Below are 16539 nucleotides of genomic sequence, written 5' to 3'. Positions count from 1 at the left end.
AATTAAAACGCACTAGTGGTGTCTGCTAATACTGTTGGAGGTTCTTAGGCCGACCCAAGCCAACTTGTGATATCATCATAATTGATTCGGCCGCCATATTGGATTTAATCAAAAACACATACAAGTTTTCGCAGGCCACAAATTTCAGCAGATCCTCACCAAAATTGGCATAGACCATCTTCAGACAATGCCTTATCATTGCTTTGCTTTCTGGAACAATTGACAGAAGCATTCGGCTGTAACAATAATCGAAATTCTTGTGAAGCCATAAACAGGAAGTGAGCTCATATCTCAGCAACCCTGCCATGTATCATAACCAAACTTACTACATAGATTCATGCCCCCATTAGGAGGGACGCTCAAAAATGTGTTGACCTTTGACCTGTAGTGGGTGCTGCAATTAGCAATATTGCATTTTGATCTGTATTTGCTGATGTGCTGATGTGATCTTTTATTTTTGGATGTGAAACTGATGACAACATGTTCCATCCAGTTCATTCTAATGCGTGTGTGGAAGGGCGGGGCAGGATGGGGTGGGACGGGCAGGGGTGATTAGGTGGGGGGGCAGGGGTGATTAGGTGGGGGGGCTGGCTGGCGGAGGCAGTGGCAATACTCAGCTCTGTTTCAGCCCTACAAAATCAGTTATGTTTGATGTGACACTTGTTGAAATTGTTGATCGCGAGTGTCTGCTGAGTTCTATCTTGTCGCCGTGGTTACTCCGGCCTATTCTGCTTGGCCCCCTCATTGCTGCTTGCAGCTATATTTTAATTTAAATTTGAAGAATGCGTCCCAAACGCATAATTGGTAGAAATACCACAGTCTATCTTTTGCACAAAATTACCAAGTCATTCATTAATGTAGTTAGTTATTTATTTAATTTAAATTTGAAGAATGCATCCCAAAAAATGAATGAAATTGATCTCAGTCTATAAATGCATTCATTGTGTTATCACCAGCATTAAAAAACTATATAAAACATTTGGTCTACAAAAAGCTGCTTCTATTTAGGCTATTTTATCCTATTCCCCAAAAAAACTGTCCTGAAAAGGGGGGTCGTCTTATATTTAGGGTGGTCTTATTTTCGGGCCAATACGGTATTTGCCTCCTGCCTCGCCTAATCACTTTTATCCATCATTACCAATTTGCAAATGATGGTGAATAACTAGTCATTGTGAGATGTATTTCGTAATATCTTTATTCTAATTACGTTTCCCATTGTATTCATGTCATTTGTAATGATTTGCATGGAAGTGCGCTGGTGTGTGTTCGTGGATGAAAGAAGCATGGTGCGTTGTGCACCCGCCCATAACACTGTTGATAATGTGCCCATAAAGGTTGTATCAGCGATAGCGGGGATACGTCACTTCTGTTGATGTTCAAACAAAACAGTGAGCTAGCTACTCCCTCCCCCTCCCTCCTGTGCAATTAAAACTCTCCTAAACGCGCATCCCGTCAGTTATTGGTTGAAACACTTTATTTTGCCTTTGAGTGGGTTGCCAACCCTTGTTGGTAGCAATTGTTTTTGTGTACAGATCTCGGAGCCTAGGCTGCCTACAGAGAAGTGTTTTTTTTGCTTTTTTGCCTGCTAGCGGATCGTTCAGAGAGATTAGATGAATGTGATCATTTATGTTTGGACCTTTTTTGGGCCTGGAATCTCTGATACAACATTTAAAATAACATATAAACAACTCGCCATGGACTTCTGACTAGGTTTCTCTTGGTCAGTGGCATAATGCTTTTTAGGTAGTGTACGATAGCGATATTTAGACAATTTTAGACAACGCGGCAGACCCCTCCTTAGGTTGTTAACTGCCACATCCCTTGGCGCGTTGCTCAAAAAAAGAGATGTGCAAGATAAGAATAAACTTTGCGCTGTGATAATAATCCATTTTCTGCCATGCGCCAGGTCGGAAAATATTGTATGATAGATATGTCTACATAATGAGGGCCCTAAAAAAAACCCCGTAACATAAACTTAAAGTAATTGGCCTAATACTAAAAAAAGTTTCTTTTATGAGCAGTGATTTGTCATGCATTACTTGATAGTAGGCTATATTTGAAATAGAACAGAAAGTGAAAGAGGAAGTTTTGGCCAATAAATGTGACTAATGGATTAAGAGTGTTAAGAGTCAAAAGCCAGAACATATTGTTGAATTTGATTGCTTAGCTGTGTGTCCATTACAAGAGCATACATAAATGGTACCCTGCAGGGGACTTCTATGTATTGTGATGGAACACGTCTCAAAAATGCTTCTGATGCATATTACGTAATGGTTGAATAATGATCGAATATCATACACATTACTTACTTACAACCCCATGAGTTTTGCTCCATGTTTGACTCTGACCTTGCCATGCTGAGGATATTAATGGGTATATTACACTTAGTACATGGAGAAGGTGCTGTTGGCTGTTGAAGGATTCAGTTCTCACTTCCTCTTTTGTTTTTCTTTTAAAGCTTTTCAGTTTTCGGAAGCTCTGGGCCTTCACCGGGCCTGGTTTCCTAATGAGCATCGCATACCTGGATCCAGGGAACATCGAGTCCGACCTGCAGTCTGGAGCTACAGCTGGTTTTAAGGTGAGCCCTCCATCAGGCAGTATGGACAGGCAAAACAGCGTGTGCTCTGTTCTGCTGGCCCAGAACAGCTCATGCACTTCTCTATGTACCTGTTGGAGAAAAATAAATGTATGACTACTGTTAGAACAGAAGGACTGAATAATGTTTTATATGGCTGTCGCTCAAGTTTTGTCCTACTTAAAAGTGTGCACAGGGGACAGTATTATGGGTGAAGGCGAGTGATCCTAGAGATATTTTGTCTGTCATTTGAGGAAACCTTATGTGTGTGTCAGTGTTTCTCTCCTATTCTCTTCCACTAATGAACTTTTCTCTGAAAGACTTGTTAAAGGGACACCAGGCAACGTTTTCGTGTTAATTAATCATCTTTGTAAGTCGGTATTTGGTTAAATGATTCATTACATGGCGAATGAAAACTCTCGCCCGCCCTCTGGGAAGAATATCCCGCTTGCATGTTCGGTGTATCCTACCCGCGACCTTCAGTCTCACAAAATCTCAGACATCGCGAGAAGCAGGATAATTTTACATTCTGCATCCCAAGCACAGAGGCAGCCTAACGAAACCCGGCTAGCAATTGTTGCAAACGTGTGTATAATGGCAGAGCCGGCGAAGAAGCAGCGAAAACCCTTGACGGAAGACGCAAAGAAAAGGAAAAGAGCTTCAGAACGAGCGAGGGCTCGAACACGTATTGACACGTGCAGACGCTAGGGGGAGCTTCATAGAGAAAAAGCACTCTGGCTTGCGTGCTGTCCCATTAAAGAGGTTCTTTGCTGAAACTTGCACAGTAGTTAAAGGGGAACTTGGCAACTATTTAAACGTAATAAACCCGTTTAGAAATCATTTGGATGGTTAAATGACCTGTTCCGGTGAAAATGGTGACTTTCCCCGCTGCGCCTAGCGTCCCCAGGCGGAAAACCAACCTTGCAACATTGAGACTATACCGTCCCGGAAAGAGAAGTGAGAAACAAGAAACTTATTTTAAATCATGTTTCTTACCTTGTAACATCCACATAGTTCTGTCAAACTTATGCTAACCGTTCGCTAGCTTGTGTACAAATCCATGTGCTTTATCGTTACCTTTTCCCACAGTTTGAAATAGCATAATGCACAATTTCTCCAGCAGAGGGGGAAATCCTGCCAAGTTTCCCTTTAAATAAAAGGACTCTAGTTCACGAGTATGTCACCATGAAAAACCCACTGTGTTGTGCCACTGACTACTAATACGTTTTACCCTCACAGAAAACTGTTTATTATTTGCTGTTGAAAAATCATAATGCAATTGCCCAGTACCATTTTCAAGAAAGATTTTGATTAATTTATGTATAACAATTTTAGCATTTTAGAATATATCTAACAATCCTAGTTAATGTTTCATTTTGCTCCTCTTCAGCTCCTGTGGATACTTCTGGGAGCCACCATTATTGGGCTGTTGCTGCAGCGCTTGGCAGCTCGCCTTGGTGTTGTCACAGGAATGCACCTCGCAGAAGTCTGCAACCGGCAGTACCCTACAGTAGGTTCACCTCTGTGTTCGCCTTTGCAGGTGTGCCCAAAACATAGAGCCTAACGACTCCTACACACAGCTGCGTGCGTTGCGTTGCTGGAGACTAATACCATTCACTTTACATAGGCTCACGTCATCCGTTACTGAACTGAATTGTGGATCCGTTGCATCGTGTTTCTCCCACCGCTCGCGTTGAGAAGTTCAGCTGTTGCTGCACCGACAGACGGCACCGGCCAATCAAGCCTATCTACGGACGGCACCAACCAATCACATTACGGTTTTACTTCAAGTCATTTGCATAGCTACCGTCGGGAACACCCACTGGCATGCGTTGACGGAACGCAGCTGTGTGTAGGAGCCGTGACCCAGACCAGCTAATACAGCAGAAGTGAATTTTATCTGCATTTCAGCAGAAGTGTGTAAATATTTTCATTTCATTTAGGTTTACCTTTGATGATTTCCTTTTAAACATGTGACTTTTGGTGGCACACAGCTCTACCAGTCAGGCCACTGTATTCACCCTCCCCCTCCCTAAAGCCTCTGCTCTTCAACTCCCCTGAGGAGACAAAGACCTGGGATAGCTATGATCGGAGCAAGCACTCTATTCCATCTATGGACCTAAGAGATGGGCTTTGTTAGTGGAGAGTTGGCTGCTGTGTCTGCTGCCAGTGGCAGTGATTTATCTGTGTCTTCCTGTTTCTCTGCCTCCTAGGTCCCCCGTATCATCCTGTGGCTAATGGTGGAGCTGGCCATCATCGGCTCTGACATGCAGGAGGTCATCGGCTCCGCCATCGCTATCAACCTGCTCTCTAACGGCTGGCAAGTCACACACTGTACCTCTTGGGCCAAGGGGCCTATGGGTATTATTTGCGTAGTGGGATCTGTTCACAGATCATTTGTTACAGTGCAAATAACATTTTGGCTTACATCTTTCAGGATACCTCTGTGGGTCGGTGTTATCATCACCGCCTCCGACACATTTATGTTCCTATTTCTTGATAGATATGGTAGGTTTTGGTGCCATTAGTGCAATGTTTGACCATGGTGCATGGATTGTGTTTTGTTCTACAGTAAGCAGTTCCATTTCAATTCCACTTAAAAAAGATTGGTTGATAAATTACATGTTGATGTTTGTGCTGTCATCAGGTTTAAGGAAACTAGAGGCCTTCTTTGGCTTCCTCATCACCATCATGGCCGTCAGCTTCGGTTATGAGGTAAACTCCTCATGTTTTGTTCTGTTACATTTTTTTCTGGTGTGTGCATTACAATTATTCATTTAGCAGACCCTTTTATCCAAAGTCACTGTACCATTCAGTAACTACTGCTGTTTACATTGGTAATTAAATGACTGGACAGGCTTTTACCTGGCATGCCCTCTAAATAATCTATTAGCAGTGAGGTCACTTTTGAAGACTTTGTTGGGGACTTGGTGACCCCCAAGATTATACCTTTGTCTGTAACTCTCCAACAGTGGTTCTTATGGAATGTTTTGCCTATCTTACCATCCTCCATGCTGTATGTGGGGGCAAGATAACCATGGGTCTTTGTCCAAGCATATTTGTCACATTTCCAGCAGGGTTGTGCACAATTCTGCTTTCTGTTTACTACCTCAATTGAAATGCAAGTGAAATTCAAGAATTTAATTGGAATTTAAGAGCCAGTTTCCATTCAATTCTGGAAATTCACAAGCCTAATTTCCAGTTAATTATAACCTTTTAATCATTTTTTGAACTCATCATTTGAATCATTTAAATTTAGTGTATTCTCTTGTCTTTCCGATGTTGAAAAATGACTAGAAATGCTTCTGTTAGGTTTTGTATATAAGATTTTTCAGGAGTGCCAATAAATGTGAGCAATGTGTTTTAGTTAAAAATATTTATTTCTTGATGAGATTTTCCTTTTTCTCAAAATATAATTTCCTTCCCTTCAAGGTTGGATTTTTCCTAATTTGTTTCATTGTGAGTTTACAATAAACCACCAACAGATTATTTTTTAAACCGGTTTTTAGTCAACTTTAGCAGAGGTGGCAATAATTCTGGATGGTACTGTACATGTCAATTATATTACAAGGGCCACTGTCCCCGGAGAAACAAAGTTAGTTGCTCAAGATGGAATCTGGGAATTAAACCACAACTTTTCAGTATACTGCATGCTAGCCCAGCTCCTTAGCCACTACGCTACCACCGCCCACGTGTTAACCCTTGCCTCATGATACAGCACATGTAACTAATTAGGGACCAGTACACCTGCCGTCTTATCAGTGTGTTCTACACACTCTTTCTGTGTGCGTGTTATCAGACAGACTGGTACTTTGGACAGCTGTTTCGTCTCATTTAAGGCATCCTCTCTAGTCTTGTAAAGTATATGACAAGGGCACCTAAACAATTTCGCTGGAAATGTGTGTATCTGTGCCAGTAACTTAGTTCCGTTGTTTTGTGAACAGTACGTGATAGTGGCGCCTGACCAGGGCGAGGTGCTGAAGGGCATGTTCGTCCCGTACTGCGCCGGCTGTGGGTCACCTCAGCTGTTGCAGGCCGTGGGCATTGTGGGAGCCGTTATAATGCCTCATAACATCTACCTGCACTCCGCACTCGTCAAGGTAACAACCTTGCTTTGGTGTTTACTAGCAGGTGCGGGAAATCATGAATAATGAGGAATGCCGGTTGCCTCTCTTTTCCATAACTTTTGACTTATAAATGCAGAGTTTTTTTTTATGGTAAATGGTAATTCTATTAGTTTATTGACTGTAACCTCCACACGCCCTCTTCTAGCCTGTATTAATGTATAGTAGTGTGGATGTTGAGGGTACTTTTGATAATTGTTATTGGATAATTATTTTTTGCAGAAATTATGCCTTAATCATGCCTACTGTTTTGGTTCTGCAGTCGAGGCAGGTGGATCGTGGGAATAAGAGGGAGGTGAAGGAAGCCAACAAGTACTTCTTCATTGAGTCAGCCATCGCCCTCTTTGTTTCTTTCCTCATCAACGTTTTTGTTATGGCTGTTTTCGCCGAGGCATTCTACGACAAGACAAACATTCAAGTGGTGCGTACATAGAATGGTCATTGCTCATTTTTTCGTTACCATTCAAATTACCTTTCTTCAGTGTTCATAATTCCAAATGGTAAATAACTTCCTTATGTAGAAATCACTTTCTGGGGTAACCAACAAGCCATTACCACAGTTCTAACTCTTTACAGTGCAGTACAAATAATTATGACCGCCACGCAGTGAAGCGGCGGTCATATAGGTTTAGTCAGATTTTTTTTTTTTTTTTTTTTTTTTCTTTTCTTTTTTTTTCGCCCAAATTTCCGTCAATGATTCCCGGGATTCCGTCAATGATTCTGAAAGACCGGGGTACACGAAACTTGGTGGGCATGTAACCCCACATGGATAGCATGGAACCATCGTTTTCGTTTTGATCTGTAGCCCCCCACTGGACTGCACCCCCCCCGAAAGGAGGGTAGGGCAGACACAGTTTTCTGTGAATATCTACGAGAACCGTAAGGTTTAGGAGGACCATTTTTTTTTGTTTGTTGATCTCAAGGGGCCATGTCAACCCATTCCATAACCACTCATTTCATGTATAAGCCCACCTACTTAAACACAAAAAAAGTAAAAATGAGGTGTTGTAATTGAAGGTATCTGTGACCTAACATAGTCAAAACTGCACGAAATTGGAAGTGTAGGATCATTATGACACCCTCTGTATGCACGCCAAGTTTTGTGGAATTCCGTTCATGGGGGGCCACACAATAAATTAATTTATGTTACTACACACACCAACTGGCCTGTAGGTGGCGGGAGACAGTTTTCTGTGAATATCTAGAGAACCGTGGGGCCTAGGAGGTCCACCTTTTTTTGTATGTTGGTCTTAAGGGGGCATGTCAACCCATCCCATTACCACTTATTTCATGTATAAGCGCACCTAGTTAAAAATTAAAAAAAAAAAAATTAGGTGTTTTCATCACAATATCTCTGGCTGACAAGGTCAAAACTGCACTAAATTAAAAGTGTAGGATCATTATGACACCCTCGAATGCATGCCAAGTTTTGTGTACTTTCGTTCATGGGGGCCTTACAATAAAATAATTTATGTGTACATTTAGTGGCGTTTTTTAACAAGGACTCGGGACACTGAAAGACCGGGTACACAAAACTTGGTGGGCATGTACCCCCACATGGATAGCATGGAACCGTCATTTTTAGTTTTGATCTGTAGCCCCCCCTGCTGGACTGGACCCCCGAAGGAGGGTAGAGGCAGACACAGTTTTCTGTGAATATCTCGAAAACCGTGGGGTTTAGGAGGACCATTTTTTTTTTTGTATGTTGATCTCAAGGGGCCATGTTAACCCATTCCATGTGCACATATGTGCATAAACAGATACCTGCACACATACATTTACAGTAATCATAATGTATGACACATACTCACACAGTAGACATATGTGCATGCATGCACATGCACAAACACACATACACAGGCAAACACACACAAGCACACATACACACACACACACACACACACCCCCACACACATAAACATAAACTTGTACACACATGCACACACAATTCAAAAATTTTTCCCCGTCATCTACTTCCTGAATTTTTGGTCATTGATACCGGGACACCAACCAGGATATCTGAAATTTGGTGGGTATGTAGCCCCACTAGACTTTTACGGAAAAAATTTCATTTCAGCCTGATCTGCCGCTATTTATTTTTTGATTTCTTAAAAGATTGAGCTTGGTCTGATGAAAGCCAGACTAGCCATGGACCTCAGTTACACAATGCAAGGGAACATGAATCAGCCTATATTTTACACGAACAATAACGGACAAAAAGCTCTTCAACTTTGGCCCGTTAAAATGTGTATGAACAGTCTAGCGATGCATTTCATCAAGGCCCATTTGGACATGTCAGTTATTTGCACCACTGGTTAGATGTAAAACAGCATTTTCGTTTCAGACTACTGTTACTTAATTTGTGCATTAACAATGACGTTTCAGACTACTGTTACTTAATTTGTGCATTGACAATAAAGTATTACATGAACTAAAGATGACTAAAATCTTATGTAGAAAAAAACATTCACAAAAAATCCATCCATCCAAAAATGACCTTTGTTTTTTTGATAGCTGTTGAAAACGGCATGGAACTGACAGAGATGTTTTGTTTATAAATACATAAAAAAATAAATAAATAAATAACATTATGCTGATAACTTTGCTTTTCCCAAAATACAATGTAGCCTACAGGTGTAAGTGACCTTTCATCAATCCAGTTGCAATGGATGAACTGTGATGAACTGCCCTACTTGTGATTGTTTAGAGATTTTAAAGGTTTTATAACAATGCTACATCTTCTTTGGCTATTCTACAATCTATTCACCTTTTCAGCACCAGTAGGCTACTTTCTGTGCAGCCCTTTTACACATACTCAGGCATGCCAAACAAGCATACACAAAAAGTTTCAAGAGTGGGGGATGGAGTAAAATATGGAGACAAATTGAAGTGTGATTTATTTTTTCGCTGAACGGATGTACAGGACTGAGCGGCGGTCATATTTTGTACCGCTATGCGGTACATCTAGTAATATAATATGTTAGGTTATAATAATAGGTCTGACATGGCTTTGGCTGGTGCCTGCTCCCTTTCCTCTGCAGAACGAGAAATGCAATGAGACAGGCAGTCCTCACACTGACCTCTTCCCCCTCAACAACGAAACACTTGAGGTGGACATCTACAAAGGGGTGCGTCTCCGTTTCCTCTATGGTTTTGTGCTAACTTTATATTCTGATGTGTTGGCCTAAGCTTCTCCTGAGAAAAATAAGAAGTTTTAGTTCTGGAACAAAAATGTTTTACAAGATTAAGTATGTTCCTATGGTCATGCAATTTTTCAGTGACTGATAATCTGTAACAAACAAACTGAGTGAACTGTGATGATTAATGTCATCACATTAGAAGTGAATTGTACTATAGCCTATAATAGAGAGTAAGCATACTACGTAATGGTTGTTGTTGTAGGGGGTGGTCCTGGGTTGTTTTTTTGGGCCAGCTGCTTTGTACATTTGGGCCATAGGGATCCTCGCTGCTGGGCAGAGCTCCACCATGACGGGGACCTACTCTGGCCAATTCGTCATGGAGGTTAGTGTGGAACCTCCACAGACAAGCAGAGTTTCTCCTGTCTCCTGTGCTGTCTCTGCTGTTTTCTCTCTGTATAATATTGACTATTTATGGGTATCGAAATACCTTAGATCATCCTGTTCTTGCTCCCCTAATATGTAGATATTCTCATATATTCTCATATAATATGTGAGTATATATATATATATATACTCACATATTTTCCCATAAATATGGACATTACTCACATTTTTTCCATTTCCATTTCGCGGTGTCCCTCAGGGTTTCCTCAACCTGCGCTGGTCCCGCTTTGCGCGGGTCCTGCTGACGCGCTCCATCGCCATCACCCCCACACTGCTGGTTGCCATCTGTCACAATGTGAACAGTTTGACAGGCATGAACGACATCCTCAACGTACTGCAAAGCATACTGGTCAGTTTCAGGTCAACAGCCAGAAGAATCAGACTAAAACTGCATCCAGTCACATGACTCCGTCCTATTTGTCAATACTAATTAGCGTTAACACGGTAGTGAAATTGGCGTTACAAGCCAGACTTCACCACTACCCCTAGCAAGGTGGGTACAATTACAGCCAGAGAAGCCAGAGTGTTCCAGCCCTCACTGTGCCTTTTGAACACTCTTCTTTCATGTGCATCTGTTCCTAATCTGCCAGATTAGCATCTTATTTACCTTTGTGTTTTTTTTGTTTAAATTTGCTTATTCTCTTCATCCTCTCCCTCTTCTGACCAGCTGCCGTTTGCGTTGATCCCCATCCTGACCTTCACCAGCCTTCACTCCATCATGAATGACTTTGCCAATGGACTGTAAGTGGGACACGCTTTATCGATGCCAAATAGTACATCACTACTGAACAGCAAACCGTTGGACTATTGACATCATTGTTGTGGTCTGATCTACCTCAGCAGTTTGGTTTCACTCCAACCTGTCACATACTGTAGCTGCCACATATCATTTCGGTGCAGTGTGATTGCATTATATAACCCAGACCTAGCATAGAGCAGTAGCCTGGAGCGCCAGAGTCTGAGTCCTGAGTCTGAGGTCTGTTACACTTATTTAAAAACATGAATCCAAAGATGCTCCATATGCACAACGTCAGCACCAATATTCTGAGAGCAGTGATGTTCTGAATCTATTTTTTGTTTAAATCATCTCAAAGCATACACTTTTCAGAGGTGCTAAGATTATGTGAAGAAACTATAAACAATTACATTAAATTCTGGACAACACTTTAGAGCTCTGAACCTTGTAAACAGAAGTGTTGGTTACATACTGTATAGGTGATAAAAGTATTACTTATTCTCATCTGGCTTGACTACGTAATTGCAGATCTTTGGAGTGCCACTATTTTTTTCAAAACCAGTGGCCTACACCATTGGTTCTCAAAGTGGGGTCCAGGGACCCCCAGGGGTCCGCAGCACATTGATAGGGGGTCCCTGACAAAGTTTGCTACAAAATATGAAATTGTCTTACAGTATATGGCGAAAAATGCTACAGTATCAGTATTTGCCCAATTGATCTGCTGATACAGTACGTTATATCAATACGTCAAAACACTTTACTATTAATTAACCGCTAACAAAATGAAAGTTATGTGAAGCAAACACTATGTATTCAACACAATAGGCCTACATTTGACAAACAAACAACAATCCTTTAAAAAAATCCTACATACTGTCAAAGTTTGCTAACATGACTATTGTGGTATTAGCACTCTATGTTTTTAGAATACATATAACATAAGCATCTAACAGAAAAAAGGCTATACAGCTACATAATTAACTTAAGTTTTATGTGTTGCGATTATGAGTACCTGATACCTGACCTATAAAATAGTACCTGAAAATGCATAGTATATCTGTTATTGTGGCACTTTTGGCAAAAACAGTGATAAGAATTGGGAGTAAAGATGTTGTTTTTTACAGTTGGTTGAAACATTCTGGTCAGTTCAAACATGCATATTATGGCACCATGTCACAAGATGCACCTACAAACAAGTAAAATGATGATTATTTTTATTTGTTGTGAAGACATAATGGGCCCTATTTTCGTAACGCAAACCGTATTATTATCCTGACGCAGCTTTTTCCTATCTTACACTACACTTTTTAAAGAATGCGCCCAGGGGTGTGGCAACTAACGACATAAGGTGTGGTCTGGCGCACGTTATCTTACACCATCTAAAAAAGCATTATGCCACTGACCAAGAAAAAGAATATGAAGCACAGCTGAAGACACACTGTCACGAGAAGCAGCAACTCTAAGCAGCAACTAAACTAGCTAAACTAAAACTAAATGTCCTTGGGTTTTTTCATTCAGTCATTCTAACAGTACTGGGGTAAGTGTTGCTTTTTTCTCAGGCTATGTTTTCGATTGTAACTCCTTGTCAGTCAATAGTAAAATTAACTGTGCATAACTTTTGTCATTGACTATGACACCACGGTGAAGTTAGTTTCACTTTGCCTATGAGTTCAAATAAAAGACGAGTGCAGATGCGTGTAGTGACACTGTAGTCTATACTCTGCTAGGTTTTAGTAAAGCATGGTTTTGTGGAATACCTCTTCCATACTGTCTCACGTGCAAGCAGATTCCTTCAAATGTGCCGCTGACTTTCAAAATACCGATGCGCTGTTTGAAGTTGCGCTGCTTGCGGTTAAAGGGAATGACATGTCATTCTCACTGGTTTAAAGTAGCAGTTTCCAAACTTTTTTTCCTGCGGACCACCACCTTTTACATCCTGACTCGGCTGGCGTACCCCCACCACTGACACATAAAAACGTAACACATTCTATTGACACATTCCAGGCATGTTTAATTAGCCACCCTACATAATAACAAATAACAAAATCAAAATGTGCAACTGATCTATGAGCTCTCACGCTAAAAAAACAGTGTGGAGAACATTAGACTGGTTAGATAGCACGCACCTCACTGCAAACCACGCACTGTGGGGAGTTTGTCTCCAAATCCATGTGAAGCCTAGGCCTATATACCTCATCATACTTTTGTTTTCTTCTCGCAGTCTTTTCTGTCTCATCTTTCCTTTTATCCACCTGCGCTCCGGAGCCACCTCCGCCTTCATCATTCTGCCCCCCATCCCATCGTTACCTAGCCTGGGTTTTCCCATGCTGCCTTGCGCGCGCGATTTAATTCACGCTGCTAGGCAGCCTGGATACCATGGAGCAAATTTTCGCTTCAGTTAGGGGACCAATCACAGAACGGAGGGAGGGCAGTAAGACGATGACGACACACCGTAGCCGTTATAGACCTCTCCAGAATAAGTCCCGCCTCCGTAACTTCCATATCCATCCAACTTCCGGTCGTCAAATGTCTATGGGAAATAACATGGCATTTTGAAAGATTGTACCTGTCAAACTCTGTAGGTGACAAAGTAGAAAAGCTGGTGGGCCAATTGGCCACACTTCTGCCATCTAGTTTCCACTGGATTTTTTGATTGTCGGTTACCGTTTAAGTAGTAAAAAGCGATTATTAATGCTAACCGGGAGCTAGTTCGATAATGCGTAGGCGTGGAGGCGTTAGATCTTGCTCACAACCAACCAGTCACAACCTAACGTGATGGTCATTTTCACGCGTGATTCATGCGTGGTTTCAGTTAGCCTGGCTAAGCGCCCACCACTTCTCAATGAGACATGGTCTGGGGAACCAAGCGTTCATTTTCACAGTATTTGAAAAAATGCCCAGATCCGTTTATTGGGTGCCATGGATGTCTATCAAATCGTCTGTGCATAGCTCATCATCGTCTTGCTTTCCCACCTGTTCTGTGATTGGTTCCCTATCTCAGGCCGAAAATTTGCTCCATGGTCTCAGGCTGCCTTAGCAGCGTGAATCAAATCGGCGTGCAAGGCAGCATGGGAACAATACCAGGCTAGGTTTCAGTGGTCTATAAATGTAAATCGTTTGCAAGGTTCAGCCTCTTTTTCAACGACTTGACATGACTTAACTTTGGTTTGACTGTGCGAGTTTGTTGGCTGTTATTGAGATATTTGAAAAGAAAGAAATTGCCGGCGAAGACACTAAAGACATGGCGAGATGAGATTTTTCACGAATAACAGATAATGATAAGCAGACTAGGAATCAGAGGCTGAATCGTATTGAGTCGATAGCTTTATTTTGCATGACCTTGATCAGAACAGTAACGTTTTCAGAATGTATTAACAACCTATCAAACATGATGATTTCATGCAGGGTTAGTGCCACCTCCGTGAACCAGGCTCTGGTGTCCGCGAACTCCATTTCGGTGAAGACAAACTATGAAACATTGCCGTTGCTATGCAACCTTGACTGGGGAAGTCAGGCGTCTGAAGCGTGCGTTAGCTTAGTGCTTCTTACTGATATATTTCTACTTTAACGGCACCGACAATAAAAAAACCCAGTGGAAACTAGATGGCAGAAGTGTGTAGGCCAATCGGCCCACCATTTTTTTTCTACTTAGTTACCTACAGATGTTTTACTGGTATGATATTTGAAACGCCATGACATTTCCCATAGACAATCGGCGCCGAAGTTGGATGGATCTGGAGTTCTGGGCGGGACTTATTCTGGAGAGGTCTATTAGCCACGCATACAGGCGCATTTGATAGACATTAAGTAGCCCAATAAACAGCTCTGGGCATTCGTAAACTACGTTTCAAATACGAGAAAATGAATGCCTAGTTCCCTGACCCCGTCTCATTTGAGATGAGGGTATGACGTTAGCCAGGCTAATCGTTACCTGTTTCCTGCTCTGTTTCTCTCGCTTCTCCCCTTTAATTAGGCCTTTTGGACAGTGTCCCTCTTTTTAGCCAGTTTTCCATGTTTGCGTAGCCTTCTACCTAGCCTATACTTCCACAAAACTAACGCGCCATATATTCTGGCTGCCCGCAGAAAATCATGTGCATTGTGGGTAGCTTATTTTTTTAATGCAAACATAGCCTACTAGAGTTTACAAATGATTTCCATCAATTTCACGTTTCCATATCATTATAACCCGATTCTAAATTATTTATTATTTATTCAGTAATTAGACTATTAATTAATTAATAATTTTTAACACCTTTCCGACATTGCCCTTTTTCATCTGTCATACCCCCTAGTGGCAGCTTGCGTACCACCGGTGGTACGTGTACCACAGTTTGGGAATCCCTGGTTTAAAGGATGTTACGCCCAAAACACACCCATTACTAAGAAACATAAGAGCCGTCTTTTAGCGCCAGGCGCCTGACATTTGATAACAAAACCACCCCAGATGTGGACTTGACAAACCCCTAAATGTATTTAAACTATTAGTCAGTGACCATGCATTTTAGATCACTAATAGAGTCCAATGGGTTCATAGGATGGGATTAGAGAAATTAGAGCAGCTCAATTGCTTACTCTTACAGAGAGGTGAACATTTGAGAGTGAGATGGGAGAGAGCTCTAATTCGTCTCACATTTCTCCACCACACAGTTTGCACATTTGTTAATTTTTGTGTTTTTACAGGTTTTGGAAGATTGGCGGTGGTGTGATCATCTTGGGGGTGTGTGGCATCAACATGTACTTTGTGGTGGTGTATGTCACAGCACTCAACAGTGTAGCCCTCTACGTCCTCTCTGCCCTGATGTCCATTGCATACCTAAGCTTCGTTGGCTACCTGGTGAGTGTTCCACAATCCTACTCTTCACAAACATGTTTTTGCTGTCTTGGTCAACAGAAAATATATTGGAAATATTACAGCAATATCACAATGTTTTGGAGACATCATCTCACAGCCTGATGGTTCTCACTCTATGAATTGTAATTTATCGGTGTTGTCTCTCTCTCTCCCTCTTTCTCTCAGGTGTGGCACTGTCTTATCGCTCTGTGTGTTAGCCAGCGGTTCTCATAGAGGAAGAACCTGAGTTCTGCTCTTAGAATCCAGGGGAAGCTCTCTGGCTCTTTGGGCTGAAATAACTGTGGGGAGAGCTCACCACGCCTTCAAGAGACTGATCAAGGAACTGAGCCCTTACTAGAACAAGATGTAGCGCAGAGCTGTACAAAATATGACTCAGTGCTGAATTGGTTGGACTTGTGGATATGATGTGTTTGAATGTTTTTTGGGCAATAAAATTATATTTGGTGTGTTCATTATGTTGTTTGGAATATAAATCTTAGGTATATATTATTTTTACTTAGGGAGTTAAGTTATAAGTATAGTTATTAAGGATATTTGTTACATTACTTTAAATATAGGATTTAGTAGGTAAGTTGAAAACTTTTTAATAGGGTTTTGTACTTGTCATGTTCTTGACTTGCATGATTGTTGATCATGTGTTTGCTGGTTAAAGCTGATTTGAAAAATGT

At 41.5% G+C, this 16539-nt stretch overlaps 1 protein-coding gene across 1 annotated transcript in view; it reads left to right on the top strand.

Moving 5' to 3' along the window:
- Window positions 1-16321, top strand: part of LOC125290167 (natural resistance-associated macrophage protein 2-like) — a 38726-nt gene extending 22405 nt beyond the window's left edge. Inside the window, exons 3-15 of the mRNA XM_048237105.1 lie at window positions 2459-2578; window positions 3966-4085; window positions 4789-4895; window positions 5013-5083; window positions 5223-5290; window positions 6520-6675; window positions 6962-7120; window positions 9741-9827; window positions 10102-10221; window positions 10483-10632; window positions 10951-11024; window positions 15700-15853; window positions 16037-16321. Coding sequence (XP_048093062.1) covers window positions 2459-2578; window positions 3966-4085; window positions 4789-4895; window positions 5013-5083; window positions 5223-5290; window positions 6520-6675; window positions 6962-7120; window positions 9741-9827; window positions 10102-10221; window positions 10483-10632; window positions 10951-11024; window positions 15700-15853; window positions 16037-16084 — 1434 coding nt within the window. The 3' untranslated portion in view covers window positions 16085-16321. The remainder of the gene's footprint in view (window positions 1-2458; window positions 2579-3965; window positions 4086-4788; window positions 4896-5012; window positions 5084-5222; window positions 5291-6519; window positions 6676-6961; window positions 7121-9740; window positions 9828-10101; window positions 10222-10482; window positions 10633-10950; window positions 11025-15699; window positions 15854-16036) is intronic.
- Window positions 16322-16539: the final 218 nt, after the last annotated feature.

Source organism: Alosa alosa, unplaced genomic scaffold, assembly GCF_017589495.1.
Source record: "Alosa alosa isolate M-15738 ecotype Scorff River unplaced genomic scaffold, AALO_Geno_1.1 AALO_1.0_unplaced_17, whole genome shotgun sequence".
In the NCBI taxonomy this organism is placed as follows: Eukaryota; Metazoa; Chordata; class Actinopteri; order Clupeiformes; family Clupeidae; genus Alosa; species Alosa alosa.
The sequence above is the reverse complement of the archived record's forward strand: the minus strand, read 5'-3'. Positions and strand labels throughout refer to the sequence as shown.